General features: G+C 42.1%; 2 protein-coding genes across 5 annotated transcripts in view; both read right to left on the bottom strand.

Annotated features, from left to right (window-relative positions):
* The window catches only part of btbd8 (BTB domain containing 8), a 51,531-nt gene extending 45,058 nt beyond the window's left edge, over positions 1–6,473 (bottom strand). Inside the window, exons 1-3 of one of the 4 annotated variants that reach the window (XM_014169101.2) lie at positions 6,194–6,473; positions 5,218–5,396; positions 3,331–3,525 (exon numbers count right to left, since the gene is read on the bottom strand). In XM_014169101.2, the coding sequence (XP_014024576.1) occupies positions 3,331–3,525; positions 5,218–5,321 (299 nt within the window). In that variant the 5' untranslated portion in view covers positions 5,322–5,396; positions 6,194–6,473. Of the gene's footprint in view, positions 1–3,330; positions 3,526–5,217; positions 5,402–5,725; positions 6,159–6,193 lie in introns of those variants that run through there. The other 3 variants (XM_014169105.2, XM_014169102.2, XM_014169103.2) reach the window with 3 other exon arrangements.
* A 722-nt stretch (positions 6,474–7,195) lies between these two features.
* On the bottom strand, positions 7,196–25,057 carry LOC106584162 (epoxide hydrolase 4). Its single transcript, XM_014169100.2, has 7 exons — positions 24,581–25,057; positions 19,900–19,985; positions 16,615–16,772; positions 15,636–15,764; positions 10,806–10,909; positions 10,077–10,225; positions 7,196–8,320 (listed from the first exon to the last, which is right to left on the bottom strand). Exons 1-7 carry the CDS (start codon positions 24,821–24,823, stop codon positions 8,080–8,082), a joined length of 1,110 nt encoding a protein of 369 aa, XP_014024575.1. The 5' UTR covers positions 24,824–25,057; the 3' UTR covers positions 7,196–8,079.
* Between the last annotated feature and the right edge of the window lie 927 nt (positions 25,058–25,984).

A 25,984-nucleotide genomic window follows, 5' to 3' on the forward strand; every position in this document is an offset into this window, starting at 1 on the left:
GTCCATGCTGATGCGAAGCCTTCACACAATTGCTACAGATTGGACGGCGGTACGAACAGCCTGTTCCATCTCATCCCAAAAATGTTCTATTGGGTTTGGTCAGCAACAATGTTCAGATACGCTGTTGCATTCAATTGTTGCTCAATTGGACCTAACGTGTGCCAGGAAAACATTCCCCACACCAGTACACCACCAGCCTGTACCGTTGACAGCAGGTAGGACTCTGCCATCAGCATGACACAACAGGAACCTGGATTTGGTCGGACCAGGCAATGTTTTTTCCACTGCTCAACTGTCCAGTGTTGGTGATTGCATGCCGACTGGAATAGCTTCTCATTTTTAGCTGATAGGAGTGGAACCCGGTGTGGTCGTCTGCTGTAATATCCCAGCCGTGACGAGGATTGACGAGTTGTGAGTTCCAAGATGCTGTTTGGCACACCATTGTTGTACTAAATAAATAAGTACTGCGCTGTGATTTGTGTGTTTGTGGCCCACCTGTTAGCTTGCACGATTCTTGCCATTCTCCTTTGACCTCTTTCATCAACGAGCTGTTATTCGCCCACAGGACTGCCGTTGACTGGATGTTTTTTCCTTTTTCGCACCATTCTCGGTAAACCCTAGACACTGTTGTGTGTGAAAAGCCCAGGAGGGTGGCAGTTTCTGAGATACTGGATCCGGTGCGCCTGGCACTGATGATCATATAGCACTCAAAGTCCCTTAGGTCACTCGTTTTGCTCATTCTAACGCTCAAACAAACATTAACTGAATTCCGATGCCTGTCTGCCTGCTTTATATAGCAAGCCACGGCCACGGGACTCACTGTCTGTAGGAGTGATCCATCTTCATGAACGGGGTGGTGTACCTAATAAACTGGACCCTGGGTGTATATCTGCTGCTGATGATACAGTAAGACTGGTACTAAGAGGTTCTCAATGAAGGATGAAGATAGACAGGAATGATGATCTTTGATAAATGTAGTGGATTAATAAATTACATACCCAAATCTAACTGCCTGTAGCTCAGGACCCAAAGCAAGGATATGCATATTCTTGATACCATTTGAAAATAAACACTTTGAAGTTTGTGGAAATGTGAAATTAATATAGGACAATATAACACATTAGCTCTAGTAAAAGATAATACAAAGAAAAACATGCTTTTTTTCTTCTTTTTGTACCATCTTTGAAATGGAAATGAAGGCCATAGTGTATTATTCCAGCCCAGGCGCAATTTAGATGTTGGCCACTAGATGGCAGCAGTGTATGTCCATGTTTTAGACTGATCCAATGAACCATTGCATATCTGTTCAAAATGTTTTATCAAGATTTCACAAATGTGCCTAATTGGTTTATTAATACATTTTCAAGTTCATAATTGTGCACTCTCCTCAAACAATAGCATGGTATTATTTCACTGTAATAGCTACTGTAAATTGGACAGTGCAGTTAGATTAACAAGAATTTAAGCTTTCTGCCCATATCAGATATGTCTATGTCCTGGGAATATTTTTGTTACTTACAACCTCATGCTAATCACATTAGCCTACGTTAGCTCAACCGTCCCGCAGAGGGGGGGGGGCGATCCTGTAGAGATTAACTCAATTTAACACAGTCTTTTCATGGATATTGTGGCACAGGCAGATACATAAGTTAAATGAGACATGTTTACCAGTAAAGAAGACTTGCAAGCATACACATTGGTATGGTTATGAACAGAACAAATATGTGGTAAATTAAGAGTGAATTGTCCCAATCCAAGAGCTCTCACACATACACAAACTCTGTTTGTGTCCACATATACAGTATTCCAGAGTCATCATCATGGCACAACATGTTCTGCTCTGAAGGCCTGATTAATACCCTGCTAATGAGCTAGCAGCATAATGCATTAGATCAAAGGCTGGTTGTACTCTCTCAATAGACCATACTGCTGCTGCTGGGGCCAGATCTGACTCTAGTCTACAGTATTCCTAATGGAGAGTATCACTGGATCCATACCCTGATGTTGATATTACAGATGGATGCTATTAGTACTAACATGATCAGATAATCTCACAATGCCTTCGTAATCAGATTACACCGTTCTATTAATAATCTGCTTGACAAAATACATACAGCAGGAGTACTCAACTACTATTTGAGAAGGTCCGGTCACACATTTCCTATGTGGCAAAGTTCCGGATGGATATTGCATTTACCAGCGTAGTAACAAACCTCCACTTCACAACCCCTGTGACCCCAAACTGTTCACACACTCTGTTGGCGGAGAGAAAATGTTGCCATTTTAACTTAATTTTCTGCAATTCTACACATTAGGGTGGCAGATAACCTAGTGGTCAGAGCGTTGGACTCGATTCCCACGGGGGACCAGTACGGGGAGAAGAAAAAATAAAAAATGTATGAAATGTATGCATTCACTACTGTAAGTCGCTCTGGATAAGAGCGTCTGCTAAATGACTAAAATGTAAATGAAAGGTTGCAAGATCGAATCCCTGAGCTGACAAGGTAAAAATCTGTCATTGTGCTCCTGAACAAGGCAGTTAACCCACTGTTCCTAGGCCGTCATTGAAAATAAGAATTTGTTCTTAACTGACGTGCCTAGTTAAAAAGGTAAAAAAAGAAATAATCATAATTTAAAAAAAAATTACAATACCTGACAAAAAGAAAAGGGGGCCTCATGGGGGTTGAGGCCCCTGAGCACTTAATCTGGCCATGATAACTACAAGATTTAGATAGGTAAATTAGACTAACCAGCTATCTAGTTGATCAACTGGACATTTATGACAGGTTAGAAATAGCTCTCTAAGGTCTGTCAGTGAATGACATAACAAGAGGAAAACTCCCCATGCGCTACCAACTTTTGAAATTGCACCTTGTGCATTCTACGGTTACAGCTCTAAACAGCAGTAAGTTGAAAGACTGAGTTCTGACTATTTTAAAAGTCAGGACCCGCGGTCCGTATTGACCTCGTTCTGGGTCTGCATCGAGTATGGCTGACTTACAGCATCAAGGTCTGGAGAGAAAAAATAAAATAAATAATAAAAAGAGTATGGCGCCCTCTGGCTGTAATTTAACAGTACAGAAACTACACGCTAAGCACCACCTAACAATCATGTTAATTGACAGAGTTAGATTATCTACATAGAAACACTCTCTTAAATGATTTAGATTAAAATATAGTTTATGCATCTGTGATGTCTATTTGAGTAAGAATAGAGGGCCTACAGATGGATGATTGGACCATAGAAATAGCATTAGTACTTATATTTCGATGGATTGGTGAGTGTACTGAAACTGTAAAGACAATAACATGTATTCTGACTGAGTGTACCTGATATACTGCTTCAGCTCCATGCTGTCATAGTTGTTCAGCTGGATGGTCTTGGGGTCTGGATGAGCATCCCTCCTCAGTATGTGTGGGGCCCTGGCCAGGAGAACAGCCCTGTGAACCAGGAGAGGGGTGGAGCTGGTGCAGGAGCCCACCGTACACAGGCTGACATCTGCCTCTAACTCCTCCTGCAGCAGCCTGGGAAATCACAACACAGGAGTGGTTCACATCTGGCAGTACATAAACACATTGCAACACAAAATAATTTCAGTGGAGCAAGGATAGGATAGAGACAATGATACAATTAATTTCTTAATTGAAGACATTTACATTTTAGGAGGCAGAGGAGTACATTTGGGAGGTGGGTCATCAATGGGATAGAATGGTTAGTAGTGTAGGGAGGTCATAGGCAACCGTAGAAACCCTACAACCCTGCTTAACTATATATAATCAAGCTGACTGGACTTGATCTGGGTAACTCAGCAGCACAGAGTCCTTGGTCCTTCCTGCCCCTGTACCGCTTTCCACCATTATTAACTCCCATTGCTGTGACTGAAGTGGGTGACCCAGAAATCAGCCAGCCTCAAGCCAAATGGGCCATAAGAACTGTGGTACTACTGTAGCTACTGCCTCTGTGCCTACTGGAACTGGGCTATTTTATAGCCCCCAGGGAAGGCAGTGGCTGGGTGGCATGTATGAGCTGTCCTACTGTATGCTACTGCTGCTGTTGTACGTGTCCCCCCCAAATGGCACCATATTCCCTTTGTAGTGCACTACTTTTGACCAGAGCCCTATGGGTCATGGTCAAAAGTAGCAACTATAAAGGGAATAGGTGTGCAGTTTGGGACGCAGACAGTAACTGGGTTGCATGTATGAGCTGTGGTGTTACTGCTGCTGTAGCCATTTCATTTTACAGCCCTCAGGCAGATAAACAGAGAGTGACTGGGAAGTGGGTCACCCAGGATACGAGGAGTTAAATGGGAAATCATGTTCCTTTGTCGTTCCATTTCCCATAACCCCTTGTTGCGTGTGACTATCATGAGCAGCAGGAGCAACACTGTGTCTAACCTGCCAACAGGGGGTACTAATGCTCTTATTACTACCAGGTAGTCGGAGGAAAACGTTTGTTTTAGTCAGGGGAGTAGGGTGAAGTTGGGTCGTCACTAGTTACCTCAGCCACAAAGTCATAAACCTTGCCTATTTCTAAAATGTCTCTTCTTAAAATGTGATTTTAAACCTAACCGTGACCCTAAACTTAACCACACTGCTTAGCTTATGCCTACCTAATGTTAAATTAAGACCCAAACGTTAATTTTGTTTTCAGGAATTTTTATATAGACAATTTTGACTTTGTGGCTGTGCTATCTAGTGGAAACCGTGATGTTGATCTGGAGCATAGTCAGGGTTGGGGTCAATAAATGGAATTTGCCCCAACCCTGGTTGTAGTTGGGCAATTCCACAGTAACAGTGACACAGACTCCAGATACAAAGTTTGGTAACAGAATGACAGTTTGTGCTGTCATTCTGCTACCAAACTTTGAATCTGCACTATTTGTCAGGTAAATGCGTTTTGTAAAATCTTCAGTGGAAATTGTTAAAAGTAATCATTGTGCATTGAATTTAACTTTGCAATCATTGTTTTTGTTTGACATACTTTTTAATGTGAAAAATCAGAGTCTCAGTGTCACTCTGTTACCGCGCAATGCCCTGTAGGCTGCAATTTAGTTTTTTGCTTGATAGGATAATGAGTGTGGGAGTATTTTAGTAATAAGGGCATTCTTGACAGTTGCCTGACAACGCCTTATGTAGAGTGAATGAGAATGGGTTTTTACTAGGCTTCACTGGAAAATAGGCTAAGGTTCTGTGTCCATGAACAGTGTTAATCATTACCTGTTGAGGTCTGCAGACAATGCGGAAGCTAAGCATTTCTTAAGATTGCTTCTGGATTTTCTTTCTTTGGCTTCAAATTCCCGTATTGCCTCTGTGTTGATCATAGTAGTTATGTGCTCCCAAACAACACGTTTGATGTTTCTCCTAAAAACCCACAAGATTGGGGCAGTTCATCACACCTAGGCTCAAAGTAGGGGGACAGAAGGAGAGAAGATCAAACACAAAGAACTGTAATAAAACTCAGTTAATATTTCAGGAATAACAGACACAGGCGTTTTCCCTAGCCATATAAGAGCTTCTTGTATAACTCAATGGTCGGAGGGGTATAGTACAAAGCAGGTTCAATGAGTTAGCCAGCTAACTTCAATAAACAATCAGAAATAACTATTGATATTCTGGCTCATTAAAAAAGCAAAACGTAGATGTGTTTTGGTTGTTAAGTCAATTAGACCATGCCCATTTCAAGGTTATCTAAAAAAAAAAAAAAATAATAAGTTCGGCAATTTACCTGGCTAACTCATTGATCCAGTTTTGTGGTAGACACCTCAGAGATCCTAACTGCACTATTTCAATGTCACCTCAAGAATAGGCTAGCTAGCTCTATCAGTAAAACAAAAAAAAAAACTGTAATTTCTTGAAATTCCCACTTACTATCAACTATCAAACGCAAATCACACCCTTTTTAATTGCATGGTAATATCTACATTAATAATTAATAATAACATATCATAATAGTTGTTTTCCTCAGCTGTCAAAACAGTTGGATGGCTACTCTACGTCACTGAAATAGACGCCATCTATCTCAGAGGAACAAAAACAATGAGTAGGCAGCTCCTAACAAAAATCACAAAAAACAAGAGCTTATAAAATATCTGTCGATTCATACAGCCATAAGAACTCAATATGGTTCAGTCACTGAGTGAGAGTTTGCGTCAGCACTCGACAGAAACAAAGATATTTTTTAATTAATAGCTACCATTTCAATTTCATTTATTTGCAATTAGCACGCTTGCTGTGCTCTCCGACTGGCTGCGCTACCCACCCCAATGACGTACGCAAAAGGAAGTATTTTGACCGTAAATACATGAATATGCGCGAATAGAAAACGGGTCCTAAATGTCATACTGTTTGTAGTAAATGCTCATTAACACATTCGATTTCTAACAAATAAATTAAATGAAACAGTTAACGTAGTATACCACATGAGGCTGCTAAGGGGAGAACGGCTCATAATAATGTCTGGAACAGAGCAAATGGCATTAAACACATGTAAACCACGTGTTTGAAACTATTCCACTCCATTGGGCAAATCGATTTGAACCGTCATCCAACTCGGAATTGCAACTAGGAAACAGACCTCTTCCCAGTGTCTTTCAGTCTTTCCGACCTTAGGAACACTGACGTCATGATTTGACCTCGTATTTTTCCGAGTTCCCAGTCGTTTTGAACGTGGCATGAACCAAGCTATGCTCCATAACTATAATCCTGTTCTAGTACAGGTATTCCCAATGCCGTCGGGGGTACGCCAAATAAAAATGTGATTCACAATTTTCAATGAACAAATAAAGTTGTATATGTAAGATGGTTAAATAAGAGCAAAATGATTGATTATTATTCTATTATTATTTGTGCCCTGGTCCTATAAGAGCTCTTTGCCACTTTTCACGAGCCGGGTTGTGACAAAAACTCACCCTCATTCTTGTGTTTAATAAATGTATCATATAGTGTGTGTGTGGCAGGCTTACAATGATCGCAAAAAACATTTGAGAGTGTGTTGACCCTGGTGCTAGAGGGGGTATGCAGCTGGAGGTTGAATGTTTGAAGGGGTACGGGACTATAAAATGTTTGGGAACCACTGTTCTAGTATAATGACATAGCATGACAGCAGGCATGCAAATTAGGACAGGTTGTATCTGTCCATTTGTAAATCTATAGGTCAGGACTGTCAGTTGAAAAGATTGACAATGGCTCCCCAGGCTTCACATGATAGTTTATTTGCTGCTTAAAAAAACAAAATGGTGCAGACCTGGCTCAGTGGATTTCAGAGATAGGAATAAATACAAACAAAAAAAAGTGTACAATATTTAACCGTCACTGTTGTTCTATACAGGAATCTTTACAAAAATAACAATATTTTCAGTAAGACAACACTACCTGATAGAGAGGGTCTTCGTCCCAAATGACACCCTGTTCCCTGTAAAAGTGTGCACTAAATAGGGAATAGGGTGCCATTTGGGACGAAGACAAGGTGTGGGACAAGAGGGATCCCAAAGGATTGTGAGAGGAGCAATCCAGTGACACATACAGCAAACAAACGCCACAGCTCAACCTCAGAAGACATGGCACAACTTTACAACGCTGCAAAACATTATACAACATTACATTAAAAGGCACCACACAATACAAACTCACAAGGAGATTTTGCCACACATTTGTAATGTTGTAACCTACAAACTTTAAGGCGGATGTCATGTGCAGAAAAGTATTTAATATGCGTCAAACATACTACTGTACTACTCAGTGTCCTCTCAAAAAAATGTGCTTTTTTCCTCTTTCACTTTTCTTTTGACATCTTAAAAAATATCTGAAATGTGTAAAGATTTAAAGAATGATTGCATTATCGTTATGTTGCTTGGTTGGTTTTTCACAGGCATATTCTAGGCTTCCAGTGGTAGGAGTGGCTGGTGGGGACAGAGGGTGGGAGGGAGTGACGGAGAGAGGGAGGAGGCCTCGTTCTAGGATTACATCCCAAATGGCACCCTATTCCCCTATATAGTGCACTACTTTTTACCCGGGCCCTGGTCTTAAGTAGTGCACTATATAGGGAATAGAGTGCCATTTGGGACGCCGACCTAGCTAGATTCAGTTCCTGTGCGTTTTGCGCCCCTCTCCCTCTTTGAGGAAGGTCCAAATGAGTGTGTTGACGATGTCAGGCTGGTCCTGCTGTAGCCAGTGGCTGGCTCCAGAGATGATGTTGAGTCGGAAGTGGTTCCGGATGTAGACCCTGCACGCCTCAGCCATCTCCTGCTCCAGGAAGGCATCCCTCTCACCCCACAACAACAACACTGGAGACTTGACATCATTCTGGCTCAGTGGGAAGGAGCTGTGGAGAGTATGAACAATAGAACTTATTTGGGTTGAGGTCAATTCCATTTCAGTCAATTCAGGAAATAAACTAAATAAACTGAAAAGTATCTGAGAACCAGAAAACTGGTTCAACGCGGACCTTTAATCACATGATTTAGGCCTAGCCCACAGTACTATATTTTCATGTTGTATACATACACTACATACGTTGAAATGTTTGGGGTCACTTACAAATGTACTGGTTTTTGAAAGAAAAGCACATCTTTTGTCCATTAAAATAACATCAAATTGACCAGAAATACAGTGTAGACATTGTTAATGTTGTAAAAGACTATTGTAGCTGAAAACGGCTGATTCTTTATGGAATATCTACATAGGCGTACAGAGGCCCATGATCAGCAACCATCACTCCTGTGTTCACAAATGCTGATGCTCCAGATACTCAACTAGTCTAAAGAAGGCCAGTTTTATTGCTTTTTTAAATCAGCACAACAGTTTTCAGCTGTGCTAACATAATTGCAAAAGGATTTTCTAATGATCAATTAGCCTTTTAAAATGATAAACTTGGATTAGCTAACACAACGTGCCATTGAAACACAGGAGTGATGATTGATGATAATGGGCCTCTGTACGCCTATGTAGATATTCCATTTAAAAAAATCTGCCATTTACAGCTACAATAGTCATTTACAACATAAAACATGTCTACACTGTATTTCTGAACAATTGATGTTATTTTAACAGACAAAACATTTGCTTTTCTTTCAAAAACAAGGACATTTCTAAGTGACCCCAAACTTTTGAACGGTAGTGTATGTAACCTATGTTGTAATCTCTGGAGAGGCTAATTGATTAATTTATTTATAGAGCACATTTGTCAAAGTAATTAATAATAAGTCAGTGACATCCTTTAATAAATTTCCCGAGCAGAACAAAATTTTCTGTTCTGTTTTGAGAGACACTGACTGGCTGCTTTAAGGAAGGAGAGCAGATGGTGAAGTCAGTCATGCACGTTGAGTTCCCATGTCAAAAACATGCACTCTCTGACGTTGTGTGTGTTTGTATGGGTCAATGTGGTGTGGACGTGTGTGTGGACGTGTTTAACTATACTTTTGGGGACAAGAAGTCCCAACAAGGTCAAATGCTATTTCTAGGGGGTTTACGGTTAAGGTTAGTATTAGGTATAGGGTTAGGAGCTAGGGTTAGGTTTAAGGTTAATGTTAGGTTTTGGGGTTAAGGTTAAAGTTAGGGTTAAAGTAAGGGTTAGGGAAACTAGGATTTTGAATGGGACTGAATTGTGTATCCCCATAAGGTTAGTTATACAAGACAGTGTATGTGTGTGCGAGAGAAAGAGCAAGAGAGAAATTACATTGACAAGTTGACTCTTGTAATGAGTCAAAGACAAATAGAAAACAAACCAAAAAACAGAATACATTATTCCAAAGCCCAATTTTTTCTCAGCATCTGATTCCCAGACTGCTGTACCACTGGCAAGTGAGGGGACTTATTATATAGACCACTGAGTTTTCACAAGAGGAACTCATTGAAAGTACAATACTATTATATAAGGTAACATAATTTCCAACACAAGAGGGCAGTAATGATTTACATTTTTAGAGGGTGCTTGTGGTAAAATGAAGAGGCACAATAACAATGGTCAGCTTCGACATGTTCACTTTGTGCATGTCCTACATAAGTATGGGAGCCCACAGCAGAGATCCTAATACAGAGCTCACTAATGAATAATTTTATATTTTCATAATCTTCCTCACCTGAAGACATTCCTGTAGTAGTTGAGGGCCCCGGTCAGGGCCCCTGGCTGGGAGAAGGCGTAGAGATAGGCCTCCATGTCCTCTGCAGTGAGCCACCGACCCTTCCTCCCAATCCCTGTACTACGGCTGGTGAACAGGCCCTTCAGCGCCTATAATACAGAGGGGACAAAAAGACACACTAGGTGGGTGAGTAACTGTGTGTGTGTGTGTGTGTGTGTGTGTGTGGATGCGCTCAAGGTGTGATTTGATCTGGATGGCACTCACAGACAAGGTCCCTTATGTCACCATCACAGTAATACAGATCAGACAATCAGAGTTACTATAAATGGGATGGTTGTTGTGTTGACTACTGCGAGATGAGCTACACTCAAATGAGAAGGACTTAGGCACAACACAATGATTTACTGCTGTTACGCGCCCTATAATTTGGAACAAAATGGGAATGCATTATTTATTTATTTTTAGGCCTGATCAATTTGATCACCTTCTATGTTGCACAGTCAATAATTGTTAGACATGTATATTAATGATAGCTACCAGGAAGAACAATCGTGTTTTTGCCAAAAACATTAAAACAATTGTACCAAATGTTTTTTGCTCCATTTACAATGAAATCATAGCTACAATCCATAAATTGTTGCCATACACAGACTCCTTGAGAAACAGCCATCACAACCATTATCCCTCAACACACACACACACACACACACACACACACACACACTTCACCTTAAAATCATTGATGGAGAGCATGAGCTCTGGGAAGCGAGGCAGCTGGAAGAAGAAGAAGTAGCTGGATTTGAGCAGCTGGCTGGGATGACGCAGGGCATAATCTGGAAACATGGAGGAGAGCGGAGTGTAGAGAAGAGAGATGGAGTGAATAGAGGTAGAAAGAGGAGAGGGAGAGAGGAGAACAGGAGAGAAGAATAGAAGAGAAGAATAGAAGAGAAGTGAAAGAATGCAACAACAAAAAAAGAGGATGAGAAGAAATCAAGAGTAAGGAGTTCCAAAATAAACACTAGCTTAACACTTAGAATGAAGCAATGGTTTTGGCATGTATGGCATGCATGTATGGACATTGGCACCTTGCAAGTGTGTAATTTAGGCAAGACACAAATGCAGCACAGTGCATTTGCAAGGGACAGAGAAGGGCTGTGGATGGGCTGTCGGTCAGTGACCTCCACTCTACAATGCATTAGGAAAGTATTCAGACCCCTTGACTTTTTCCACTTTGTTGCGTTACAGCCTTACTCTAAAATTGATTAAATACTTTCCCCCCTCATCTACACACTATACCCCATAATGACAAAGCGAAAAAAGGCTTTTAAAATGTTTTCTTGCTAAAAACAGATACATTATTTACATAAGTATTCAGACCCTTTGCTATGAGACTCGAAATTGAGCTCAGGTGCATCCTGTTTCCATTGATCATCCTTGAGATGATTCTACAACTTGATTGGAGTCCACTTGTGGTAAATTCAATTGATTGGACATGATTTGAAAAGGCACACCTGTCTATATAAGGTAACCCAGTCGACAGTGCATATCAGAGCAAAAACCAAGCCATGATGTCGAAGGAATTGTCCATACAGATCCGAGACAGGATTGTGTTGAGGCACAGATCTGGGGAAGGGTACCAAAACATTTCTGCAGCATTGAAGGTCCCCAAGAACACAGTGGCCTCCATCATTCTTAAATGGAAGAAGTTTGGAACAACCAAGACTCTTCCTAGACCAAACTGAGAAATCGGGGGAGAAGGGCCTTGGTCAGGGCAGTGACCAAGAACCCGATGGTCACTGACAGAGCTTCAGAGTTCCTCTGTGGAGATGGGAGAACCTTTCAGAAGGACAACCATCTATGTAGCACTCTACCAATCAGGCCTTTATGGTAGAGTGCCCAGAAGGAAGCCACTCCTCAGTAAAAGGCACATGACAGCCCGCTTGGAGTTTGCCAAGATTCTCTGGTCTGATGAAACCAAGATTAAACTCTTTGGCCTGAATGCCAAGCGTCACATCTGGAGGAAACCTGGCATCATACCTACGGTGAAGCATGTTGTATTGTATTGTTGTGAATTGTTAGATATAACTGCACAGTTGGAGCTAGAAACACAAGCATTTCGCTACACCCGCAATAACATCTAAATATGTGTATGTGACCAATAAAATCTGATTTGATTTGGTGGCAGCATCATGTTGTGGGGATGTTTTTCAGTGGCAGGGACTGGGAGACTAGTCAGGATCGAGGGAAAGGTGAACGGAGAAAAGTACAGAGAGATCCGTGACGAAAACCTGCTCCAGAGCGCTCAGGACCTGACTGAGGCGAAGGTTCACCTTCCAACAGGACAACGACCCTAAGCACTCAGCCAAGCCAACGCAGGAGTGGCTTCGGGACAAGTCTCTGAATGTCCTTGAGTGGCCCAGCCAGAACCTGGACTTGAACCCGATCTCTGGAAATACCTAAAAATAGCTGTGCAGCGACGCTCCCCATCCAACCTGAGAGCTTGAGAGGATGTTTTTGTTTATTTTTTTATTTCACCTTTATTTAACCAGGTAGGCTAGTTGAGAACAAGTTCTCATTTGCAACTGCGACCTGGCCAAGATAAAGCATAGCAATTTGACACTTACAACAACACAGAGTTACACATAGAATAAACAAAACATACAGTCAATAATACAGTAGGAAAAAAGAAAACAAAAAGTCTATATACAGTGAGTGCAAATGAGGTAAGATAAGGGAGTTAAGGCAATAAATAGGCCATGGTGGCGAAGTAATTACAATATAGCAATATAGCATCTGCAGAGAAGAATGGGAGAAACTCCCCCAAATACAGGTGTGCCAAGCTTGTAGTGTCATACCCAAGAAGACTCAAAGCTGTAATCGCTGCCAAAGGTGCTTTAACAAAGTACTGAGCAAAGGGTTTGAATACTTATGCAAATGTGATATTTCCATTTTTAATACATATGCAAAAATGTATACAAACCTGTTTTTGCTTTGTCACAATGGGGTATTGTGTGTAGATTGATGAGGAAAAACACTATTTAATCAATTTTAGAGTAAAAGGCTGTAGCGTAAGAAAAAGTGGAAAAGGTCAAGGCGTCTGAATACTTTCCGAATGCACTGTATCCTCTTCACCCATGTCCTCTCCTCCAGCCCAGCTGCTCCAACTACATGTTAAGGCATTACTCTATAATTACCTCCTCCATCTCCCCCTTAAGGAAGGAGACTGAGGAGCTACTAGATGAATGGAGTAAACACTTCGAGGTTATTACACCTTATAATTAAAGATGGTAATCATGGTAATAACCCCAGAGCCAAACATATTTTCTCTAATTAGTACAAGGAGGAAGAGGTTTCTCTCCATTCATATTGAACTAGTAATTGTACTAGTGACATACAGTAGGTCGTTTCATCTGTTGTTTATCTAAGGATGGTGGTTGGTAATGACGTACAGTGGGGGGGGAAAAATTATTTGATCCCCTGCTGATTTTGTACGTTTGCCCACTGACAAAGAAAGGATCAGTCTATAATTTTAATGGTAGGTTTATTTGAACAGTGAGAGACAGAATAACAACAAAAATATCCAGAAAAACGCATGCCAGAAATGTTATAAATTGATTTGCATTTTAATGAGGGAAATAAGTATTTGATCCCCTCTCAATCAGAAAGATTTCTGGCTCCCAGGTGTCTTTTATACAGGTAACGAGCTGAGAATAGGAGCACACTCTTAAAGGGAGTGCTCCTAACCGCAGCTTGTTACCTAGAAAAAAGACACCTGTCCACAGAAGCAATCAATCAATCAGATTCCAAACTCTCCACCATGGCCAAGACCAAAGAGCTCTCCAAGGATGTCAGGGACAAGATTGTAGACCTACACAAGGCTGGAATGGGCTACAAGACCATCGCCAAGCAGCTTGGTGAGAAGGTGACAACAGTTGGTGCGATTATTCACAAATGGAAGAAACACAAAAGAACTGTCAATATCCCTCGGCCTGGGGCTCCATGCAAGATCTCACCTCGGAGTTGCAATGATCATGAGAACGGTGAGGAATCAGCCCAGAACTACACAGGAGGATCTTGTTAATGATCAAGGCAGCTGGGACCATTGTCACCAAGAAAACAATTGAACACACTACGCCGTGAAGGACTGAAATCCTGCAGCGCCCGCAAGGTCCCCCTGCTCAAGAATACATATACATGCCCGTCTGAAGTTTGCCAATGAACATCTGAATGACTCAGAGGACAACTGGTGAAAGTGTTGTGGTCAGATGAGACCAAAATGGAGCTCTTTGACATCAACTCAACTCGCCGTGTTTGGAGGAGGAGGAATGCTGCCTATGACCCCAAGAACACCATCTCCACCGTCAAACATGGAGGTGGAAACATTATGCGTTGGGGGTGTTTTTCTGCTAAGGGGACAGGACAACTTCACCGCATCAAAGGGACGATGGACGGGGCCATGTACCGTCAAATCTTGGGTGAGAACCTCCTTCCCTCAGCCAGGGCATTGAAAATGGGTCGTGGATGGGTATTCCAGCATGACAATGACCCAAAACACACGGCCAAGGCAACAAAGGAGTGGCTCAAGAAGAAGCACATTAAGGTCCTGAGGTGGCCTAGCCAGTCTCCAGACCTTAATCCCATAGAAAATCTGTGGAGGGAGCTGAAGGTTTGAGTTGCCAAACGTCAGCCTTGAAACCTTAATGACTTGGGGAAGATCTGCAACGAGGAGTGGGACAAAATCGCTCCTGAGATGTGTGCAAACCTGGTGGCCAACTACAAGAAATGTCTGACCTCTGATTGCCAACAAGGGTTTTGCCACCAAGTTCTAAGTCATGTTTTGCAGAGGGGTCAAATACTTATTTTTCTCATTAAAATGTAAATCATTTTATAACATTTTTGACATGCGTTTTTCTGGATTTTTTGTTGTTATTCTGTTTCTCGCTGTTCAAATAAACCTACTATTAAAATTATAGACTGATCATTTCTTTGTAAGTGGGCAAACTTACAAAATCAGCAGGGGATCAAATACTTTTTTCCCCCACTGTATCAGTGAGGGATGGGGGCTGTTCAGGACAATGACGTGGTCAGGGACTAGTCGATTGGTGTATTCAGTCTATTGCATTCAGTGTACCCACCTATGTATTCACCTATGTAGTCCATGTCATTTGTCAATGTATTTGGTTATGTCTTTTATGTTTGACTATTGCTGCAAAACAAATTTCCCTCTGGGGCACTAAAGTTGAAACTTCAACTTGAACACAGAGGGATGGTAAGACGTACCAGTGAATACAGAAGGATTGCGGCAGTTTAGGACGATGAGTTTGGATTGTGATGACATACTAGTGCATACAGAGGGGTGTGGGTAGTTCGGTCCCGTACCAGTGAATGCAGAGGTACCCGAGGGCTTCCTAGCAGCTGCGGGGCCCTAAGCGGCTGCATATGTCACTTATTGGCTGGGCCTGCACGGACAATGACCTACCAGTGAAGACAGATGATGGGGGGGCAGTTTGATGACCTATCAGTGAACACAGAGGGACGGGGGGCCCGTTTAGGACCTACCGGTGAAGACAGAGGGATGGGGGCAGTTTAGGACGATGAGTTTGGTCACCATCTCGGGGTAGTGGATGGCGAACAGCCAAGCGATGGTTCCTCCCCAATCATGGCCGACCAGGTAACATCTGTTGTAACCTGAGGAGAGACGGAGGAGAGTCTGAGTGCGCGTGTCCAGCACCATTTCACTGGCCTTCCGTCAGCCGAGCCTTCCATCAGCCGAGCCTTCTATCAGCCGAGCCTTCTTGCCAAGATATACCTCCTGAAGAAGAACAATCGTCCTGCAGTGTACAGTGAAAACAACGTGCTGCCTGATTATTCAGCGTATTAGTCATCTTCTTAGGAAGGTTATTGGAAACAACTGAACCAGTCTGGTGTGCAAGTCCAACAGATTATGTTTTGGGCAGGAGTCTTACATGATGAATATAATATACTGTGACCATAGCTCATCTTGTTCGTTGTAAAAATTGACATTATTTTCCATGTAAAGAAAATAATATTGTCAGTGGTACTGCTATTTGAAATATCAGCCTGACACAAGGTGAGGGACACTGGTCTTACATAGAGGCCCCCAGGTCTATGAAAGCTTCCCGTTTCACAAAGTAAGTGTGCTCCGTGCTGCCAGGTCTGTAGTGTGTATGTGTGTGTGTGCGCGCATTCTGTATCAGCACGACTACCCATAGTCAGTCAACATGAGTCAGAGGAAGCCTGTCATGTCCTGCTGTGTTGTGGACCCACAGGGTGTTCACAGGCTGTCCAATCCACACAGTATAGCTACAATGAGAAACTTTGACTCAGCTTAGGACACCAGGCCGTGTCACCATCTCGCTTTGTCCCCATGGAGTGATGTTTCATAATACGGGTAGTCATGGTCCCTAAAGTGTTCATCCCTGAGTCAGAGTGGGCATGTTTTGTTTCATCATATATACAACATACACCTGTCTCCTTATGTCTTTGTGTATAAACTAATTCAACTAATTAAACTTACCTAGGTATTCCACAATGTCCTTGACGTCGGTGACCAGGTAGTCAAAGCGGTAGCTCTGTGTGGATGACGGCAAGTCAGACTCCCCGTAGCCTCGCATGTCAACGGCCACGACACGGAATTCACTCTTAAACTCACGCAGCTGGTGGCGCCAGGAATACCTGGAGGCAGATGGACAGACATCCCGAGAGAGAGAGAGAGAGAGAGAGAGAGAGAGAGAGAGAGAGAGAGAGAGAGAGGTTGAAAGAGACAGAGAGAGACATTAAGACAAGAAACATCTTTGTCTTAATGACATGGGAAAGTCACACACAGGACTGTATTTCCTAACTAAACCCTATCTTCACTACTGCAATCAAAAGATGACATTCAGTAGAGCGCACACAGTTGAAAAACCACTCACAGATAAACCGTGTTTCTCTCTTGAATACACCTACAAAGTTGATATATCCTTAACTGCATTATTTCTACTGGCACTCAGTTTCCCTTCCAAACTGAGTGAAGGTCACCTTTATATAAGAGTTGTTCCCCCCCCGATTCTAATCCTCACAGTCATCACCGTGGAGAGGAAAAGCTCTCTGGTTGAAGATCTTGTCTGAGGTGGACTGGAGGCCGAGGCTCCTCTGAACTGAAAGCCCCATAGAGGAGGACCACAAGGCCTGACTGGGGTTCTGATGAGTCAGGATAAGAGCTGGGCGGTGTCCCAAATGACACCCTATTCCCTATATAGTGCACTACTTTTGAGTCCTATGGGCCCTGGCCAAAAGTAGTGCACTAGGGTATAGGGTGCCATTTGGGACACACATCGAGAACAGAGAAACCAAACGTTTCAGAATATAGAGGAGGTTTAAAATAAATACAGGCACTTCCAGTTCCTCCACATAACCCCATCTCGAACAGCAACCCTCCACACCCCAACCCGCTCTCTCTTCAGAGTGATATGGGAAGCTGTGGTTTAGCACTTTTTCAACACTGAAATAATTGGGAGGGGGAAGTTGTAAGTGTAAAAGAGTCTTTCTGTCCAGCTAGGAAGGCAGAGATAGAGGTCGCATCCCAAAAGGCCTCTGGTCAAAAGTAGTGCACTATGTACAGAACACGGTGCTATTTGGGATACACACAGAGTTCATCATGAATTCTTGTACAGTAGATGGGCAGTGAGGCAGAAGACCCAAGAAGACCCGTTCATTAATAATACACAGTGGGCTCCAAAAGTATTGGGACAGTGACAAATGTTTTGGCTCTGTACTCCAGCACTTTGGATTGGAAATTATACAAATTAAATTTACATCCATAACTCCTGTTTCAGGAGACCAAAAGTATTGGGACAAATTCACTTGTGTATTAAAGTGGTTAAAGGTTTACTCATGCTAAACTCCCCTGTTATGGTAATGGTGAGAGGTTAGCATGTCTTGGGAGTCTGATATTTAGTGAATAATGATGAGTGAAAAAGTTCAACACACAAATATCATATCCCCAAGACATGCTAACCTCTCACCACTACAATAACAGGGGAGATTAGCATTTGTGGGGGCGGCTATGATATTTGTGCGTCTAACTTTCTCACTCATTATTATTCATTATTCATTCAGAACTATCCGTAATCTTGGTTGCATCCAAATGAATGTAGAAGTGTTTAGAAATAAATTATATTGTTATTTACAATAAAAGTGACGACAAAATTACACAATACATTATTGACCATTCATTTCTATTGGGCACAAAATAATCTGAAAACACAACCAAAACAAACTTTGTAGTCACAAGCTTGACGTAATCAATACGTGCTACTGTTGGAATCTGGGACCAAATACTAAACTTTGGACTACTTTAATAAACATCAATGAATTTGTCCCAATACTTTTGGTCCCCTAAAATGGGAGGACTATGTACAAAAAGTGCTGTAATTTCAAAACGGTTCACCCGATATGGCTGAAAACACCCTCAAATTAAAACTTCCAGTCTGCACTTTAATCTCAGTCATTGTATCAATTCAAATCCAAAGTGCTGGAGTACAAAGCCAAAACAACAAAAAATGTGTCACTGTCCTAATAGTTTTGGAGCTCACTGTATAACATATATGCCATTTAGCAGACACTTATATCCAAAGCAACTTACAGTCATGTGTGCATACATTTTACGACTGGGTGGCATGGGAATCGAACCAACAACGCTGTCAGTGCAAGCACCAGGCTCTACCAACTGAGCCATACAGGCCATACTGTAGTATGAAGACTTCAACTAAGATATGTTCTTATGATGCAGTAGCAATGTACAGTAGAGAAGAGGTTAAAACGTTGGTTGCATAACAGAGTAGGGTGTCCACTCACACTGCCCAGAAGGAATTTTACCAAGACAAATATGATTCTTCATGTTCCCGAATCGTTCAGTGGGGTCTTTCTGTAACATATCATTATATCAAAAAAGTCGGATTTCGTTACCCAATACATCCGATAATAAGCACAGAGCTCTGTTTGACAGAGCGCTAACGTTACCGCTTCTCGCAGTGACTTTCGAGGATTTGACATCTTCTGCAAAGTTCTGTCCGCGGGTCGCAAAAAAAGCAAAATTAACATCACACGAGCAAAATGAAATATAAAAGGCTTTGAAAAGAAAAAGTGTCGAGTAGGCTCAGTGCTCTGTTGACATTTCAAAAAGATATGCTTGTTTTTCGCAGAAATCTTCAAAAAAATAACAGGAATTTCACATGAATATAAAAAGCGAATACTAAAATATGAAAATACTTCATGTCATGTCTCAAAATCGATTTTGACCACTTGTTTCTCCACCTCTGGCCATTGATTTAGTCACCCTAATCTCGGCCATCCTACAAGGGTAAAAACTCCAATAACCTTTGACCGGATAGAGACGTGGTTTGGACCATTGATTTTCTTAGAGGAGTATCTACATAACATATTATTTTACTCATTGGTCAAAATATGTGTTTTTGATAGGACACCCACGATAGAAAACTGTTGTATGAGGTTGATACAGCAGTGGGCTACTGTAAGGCTCTGTGATTCATGGAGGGCCTGGTTGGTTAGTTTACAACAGAGCTCCTTTCAAAAATGCTTTCTTACTATAAAAAAAACACAAACTAAAAAGAACAAAACTTCACTTGACAGGCAATACCAATATAATAGTTTGGTCTATATTAAAACTACATATTCGTGGACAAAAAAAACAAGATAAATTAAGAATTTCTATTGAAAATGACTATTAGTTCAGGACTAGGCTTAAGGCCCCACATGTGTGAATAATGTGCAGATGCAGTGTGTTGTCTAGAAGTCTTACCAGAACTCTGGGAAGCCATGCAAAAACAGCATGAGTGGTTTCCCTCGCTCTCCAGCAGCAACATAGTGAAACCTCAGACCAGACTCCTGAGAATAAAGACAGAGGATAGATCAGTCAGTCATTCACCAGGGACACACTGTAATATCGTGTCATCACTTCTCTGCCCTCTATCACATAGGCTGTTGCTGTCTGCGCCCCAAATTAGTCATTTAGTAGAAGCTGTTATCCAGAGCAACTTAGTTGCATTCACCCTATTCCATATACAGTGCACTATGTAAGGAATATGGTGTCATTTAGGACGAAGATACTGTCTACTCTCTGTGACATAAAACTCTCATCCTCAAACATCGCTGTGTGCTTTATGGCGCTGTAAAACAGGGATAGAACAGGGACAGAGCAGGGCCATCGCATAAACTCAGCCCTGGCCTGCCTTCTGGTCATGACAGTATGAAGCATTCTGTATATTATGAAATCTGTCATTTATTGCCAATTTTATTCAGATTATTGTAAATTCATGTTTTAATGGTTTGTAGAATAGGTTGTTTTTATGGTCAAACCATTGAGTAAAGTTGGAATTCATTTGTTTGGTTTTTGTTCATCTGCATGGACTTGTAGTTTACTGTATCTGTAAAAACAGCCATGCAGTCATGTATGTATGTGTCATTTTAGTTAGAATGCCCGACAGCCCCTTAATCAATCACCCTTCTTTCTCTAACCAGAGACATTCTCTGTCACTTGCTCGTTGTAAGTCCCGCTTCCAGCCAGTGAGTTGCGGTGAAGACAAGTGGACACTGTGAGTTCTCCTCAGAAGACAAGTTGCACCAAGTTTTAGTGTTGAGCTGAGCATGGACCGCCAGTGTTTACACAGCCAGCGTGACGAGATTGATGAGCTTATTGAAGCAGTCAGGAAGATGGAAGGTTCCTACAGTCCACCCGATCACCGTCGCCAGTACTTACCTGAACCTGATGGACACTGCCAGTTGTCACATGACCGGCTCAGCCAGTCCTTCAACAGTTCTCTCCTTTAACAACTGAAAGAAGTCTTAGAGGGGGAGAACAGGGACTTGTGCCACCAAGCTGTCCAAAACGTTGATGACATCATCTCAGAGATTGTCATGCAACAGAAGCACCAGAATGAGGTCCAGCGGTTCTACAGTCTTCTCCAGGGACAGAGGAGCTACCCGAGCTCACCCAGTGGGAGCACCCCTTGTCCCACCAGCTCCTGTCGCAGTCTCAACTGGTACCATCGCCGTCTCCAATGACAGAGGTTTTGCCGACCCATGTTCTGGACCCAAGAGAAATCCTCACATCCCCGACTGTTGTCGAGGAGGAAAACCTACAGACTTCTCAAAGTATGGAGGAGCTGCCAGAGTCACCCTGAGGGAGAGGCCTACTCCTACTCCATCTGACACCTCCGAATGTCAGTTGGTCCATAATGCGGGAGCACTGCATGCAGGTGCTGTAGGCGCCAAGTCCAGCCCTGCCACTCAGACCTTTCCGGTCCCTGCCTGCTGGGATCTGCCTAGTCTTACCTTCGACGTTCAGCCTGATGCTGTGCAAAGATGTCTCCCTGCCCCTCCCTGGGAACCCCTCCAGTCTCTGCTGCAGTGGCTCGGTCTGTGTCTGCTGTCCAGGCCCGGTCAGTCCCTGCCGGTCTTAGCCTTAGGGTTCTTGCTAGCCCCTCCGAACTGTGTCCCTCTAGCTCCTGCCTTGGGAGACTGAGGTGTTCAGTATCCTGTCGTAGGAGACACCTCACCCTCTGCCCTACTAGGTCTTCAGTCAATAGACTCAGTAGGTCCAGAGCATCTTAGCCCTCAGTTCCCTGATCACCTAGGGAAAGGGGATACCTATTCAGTTGCCTAACAATGCATTCAACCGAAATGTGTCTTCCACATTTAACCCAACTCCTCCGGATCAGACAACATTTAGGTCCCCAGTTTCCTATCCCAGTAGGCCCCAAGTCAACAGCTCTGGGCAACAGTCAGTCAGTTTCTCCTGGACCAGGGTTCCAGCTTCTCCCACCTTTGGGTATTTTTCTCCCTCTCTTTTAGGTGTGCAGCTGTCTCCTGTCCTGAGATCTCTGCCTATCGCTGCTGTGGGGATCCAGCTGATCTCAGCTCCCTCTCCTGTAGCTGATGTGGGGGTCCGGCCGGCTGCTATCCTGAAATCTCCGCCCATTGCTGCTGTGGAGATCCAGCCGACTTCAGCCCCTTCGATTTCTCTTAAAATTATATATATTTCACTGTGACTTGCTGCTGACTGTCAGGCAGTGAGGCAGGCTGTTGCTGAGTGAGTGAGTGGTGGGGAGGGTCAGAGGAGTGTGTTTGTGTGTGTTAAGAGAGCAGTACAGCTATTGGATGAGTCACTTCTCACAACTTTTTACCAGTTTTAGGTAGGCTATTTATATTGTCATTATGAAGACACCTATTTCCAACCCATTTCCCATAAAACATATTCATACGCTAGAACCGATGCACATGAAGAAATAATGGAGACAAAGCACTAGATCACATTACATAAATAAGTTTGGATGTGGTTTAAACTGCATTCTAATGTTGACTGCTTAAAGAAAAATGGTATCAAGCGAAGTGCTTTATGCATGCTCAGTTCCTTGGTCTCAGGGGCTGCCCGTGTGGAAATTTGAAATGGAAGTTTTGGAAATCCCTCGCGTGGTTCTTTTTATTGTGGCAAGTCCTCAATGAAACGGCCATTAGGCTAAATGTGAAGAATTATACATTTGCCTCTGTTGGCCGTCAAGTAGTCTATTCATGTATATGCCATTGTAGTCTACCATTTGATCCAATAAATATGTTGAAATGACAACATCACTGGAGTCATTGCAAATCAATTTGTTCCACTTCTGTAGCCTACCTGGAGCTGGCAAACCAATTTAATAAACATCCTTTAACTTCAGTTTATTGTTGTTGTAGCCTTGTGTTATTATGCAGTTATTAATGGACATGTTAAGTTAATTCAATTGGAAATGATCAAAGCTCTATCGCAATTGCCAATCAGTTGTTGGAACGCAATAGATTGACAGACTGTCACGTCCTGACCAGTAAAGGGGGTTATTTGTTATTGTAGTTTGGTCAGGGCGTGGCAGGGGGTGTTTGTTTTATGTGTTTCGGGGTTTTTGGTTTATGTTCTGTTTGTTCTAGTGTCTCTATTTCTATGTTTAGTTTCTTGGGTTGACCTTCAATTGGAGGCAGCTGTTCCTCGTTGCCTCTAATTGAAGGTCCTATTTAGTAGGGGTGTTTTTTCCTGTGTTTTGTGGGTGGTTGTTTCCTGTTTTGTGTATGTTGCACCTGAGGGGTCTGTTTTCGGTCGTTTGTTGTTTTGTTGTTTAAGAGTTTAATAAAAGTAATTATGAGCACATCACACGCCGTGTCTTGGTCCCCATTAGACGACCCGCGTTACACAGACAGTAACAGCAGTCAGATTAGGCTACAGGTAAAACAAATTCTAAAAAATAAACACTGGTTGTTGATGACAAGCATATTCAGTTCATATACATAATATTTAATTCAGTGATTGAAATTATAACCCCATCCTCAGTAGCCTATTCCAGCAGGCTATTGGGAAACACAAGCACTCTTAATCACCTCACTATTCATGTTGAATAAATTAGTCTGTTAATTTGAACTAAGCAAGCTGCTAAATCGTTCAGTTTACATCTTGCCTACATCTTGTCTAGGCTACTGTAGACTATCTGAATTGAGATGTAGGCCTATCAGGGGCTATAGGCTACCTGCCTTTATCCAAGAAAACCATGGCAAAATGTAATTACATTCATAAACCCAGATTTTAATCTGTAGCCTATGCCTATTGAAATCAAGTCAATCTCGCAAATGAGCCATTTGTTGTCTTATAATTTGGCACATAATATCAGCACAATTACCAGAAAATAAAAAACATTAGTTTATGTTCATCCAAGATTTTCTTGTTCAGAGATTTTCGAGATCCTCTATCCATCTTTCATCACTCACACTCTCAAATGGTCCTTCGATTCTACAACCAAGCCATATTTTTTCAGTATCTCATTTCTGATTTAACAACATCACAGTATCCTAATATCCCCAGATACACAGCTCAAGTTTATTCTGGCAAAATGTAGCTAGGCTACTTACTGACTAAATTAAATCCCACAGTTACTTTGGATTTCAACATAGATTATTCTTACAGTTGAACTGTCACATTCTTATTATGAGTATGCATTTTATGCTATGTGTATCCTACGAGGGATATTGTCTTCATAAATAAATACTTAAACAAAAAATAAAAAGGTGAATTTACAGTTTAGTCTACATTCATTCTCCGTACTCATATGAAATCGTGATATTTGTCACGAATCACAACAGGATAATATAATTGCTGCTGCTACTATGGAGCTCTTTTTTCAGCACTACCTCAGAGTTGAGCGCAGACAACAATAGCCTACCTACACTGTAGCCTACCTACACTGAACATCTTATACCTGCATAACGTTTCTCTGAAATGCCCCAAAAAATAAACAGATGCGTCCACGATTTGCATGTAGCCTGGAGGCCTATTTTGATTTATTTCTGATTTCAACGCTACAGGCAAGCTAGGCGCATACAAAATTACCTATGCAGACCTCTCGTGAACACAAAAGGCTATTTCCTAATCCCACATAGGCGTCCTGTCACCTGCGGTGCCTTACCTTTATTCTAACATAACAGTGCGTTCCCAAGGACGTGTCGTTCAGGCATGCAGGGGGTGTTTCGCGAATTCCCCACTGGAAGGTTGTTGACGGCCTTAAAATGATGTTCCACCAAAGTTTCAGGAGCGCTACGGCAGTGCAAAGGGCACAATAACCGTATATCAACGACCAATACCCCAAAACTCGGATCCTCTGCGTGAGTCCGATTGTAAACATGAGCAAGTTATAGAGCACTCTCGCCATCTTTACATTAATGCGGAAAACACCGCGGTTCACGTTACCTACCTAGCTACCTATTTATTATTTTGTTAATTGGTTGATTATCATAAAATATCGCTCATCGTTATCCGGTAGTCCGGTGTCGCCCTACTAAAAGCGTATCTGCATGACTGTCTGTCCGCCACTCGCACCAGGGAGGATCCCTGTTCTATTCTAAACCGGCGAAAAGAATCGTTCACGACTGGAGCAGCAAATCAGAATTCACGCGTGAGTTTGATGACAATGGGGGGGGGGTCGAGATGGTTGATTAACACTTCTGCTGTATAAATCTGTGAACTCCTAGAAATTAATCTTGGAAAAAATATGAGACCCTGCGTCACCTCCAAAACCTTTCCATGTGTTTAGACTGCAAAACAGGAGATATGGAGTTTCTGACTGAAACTGATCTTTACACCTCATCCTCTCTGGGATTAAAGGTGAAAGACCGTTATTCATGGCTCAAGGGTAAAAATAATCTCTGACTTCAAAGGCTGTAATCCACTGATCAAACCAAGGGTGAGGGATGCTGACATGGGAAGTATATGGAAGTAAAAAGGTTCATGTACAGAACTGACTCCCAGTGAGTGTGTTGCTATTATTGCAACATACTGGCACACAGTTGGGGACAACAGCCTTTGGGTGCATGAGTAAAAAAAAAAAGAAATATTTCAGAGATATTATATACAGTTGAAGTCAGAAGTTTACATACACTTAGGTTGGAGTCATTAAAACCCGTTTTTCAACCACTCCACAAATGTCTTGTTAACAAACTATAGTTTTGGCAAGTCGGTTAGGACATCTACTGTGTGCATGACACAAGTGATTTTTCCAACAATTGTTTACAGACATATTATTTCACTTATAATTCACTGTATCACAATTCCAGTGGGTCAGAAGTTTACATACACTAAATTGACTGTGCCTTTAAACAGCTTGGAAAATTCCAGAAAATTATGTCATGGCTTTAAAAGCTTCTGATAGGCTAATTGACATCATTTGATTCAATTGGAGGTGTACCTGGATGTATTTCAAGGCCTACCTTCAAACTCAGTGCCTCTTTGCTTGACATCATGGGAAAATCAAAGGAAATCAGCCAAGACCTCAGAAAAAAAATGTAGACCTCCACAAGTCTGATTCATCTTTGGG

The sequence above is a fragment of the Salmo salar genome, chromosome ssa23, assembly GCF_905237065.1.
Source record: "Salmo salar chromosome ssa23, Ssal_v3.1, whole genome shotgun sequence".
Taxonomy (NCBI): Eukaryota; Metazoa; Chordata; class Actinopteri; order Salmoniformes; family Salmonidae; genus Salmo; species Salmo salar.

Coding starts and splice junctions, on each gene's coding strand:
- LOC106584162 (XM_014169100.2), bottom strand. CDS start 24,823: ATGGCGAGAGTGCTCTATAACTTGCTCATGTTTACAATCGGACTCACG. Junction 19,986..24,580: donor ACTGTTATGTTAGAATAAAG/GTAAGGCACCGC, acceptor CTTTATTCTCAG/GAGTCTGGTCTGAGGTTTCA. Junction 10,910..15,635: donor CCATCCCTCTGTCTTCACCG/GTAGGTCCTAAA, acceptor CCATGTTTCCAG/ATTATGCCCTGCGTCATCCC.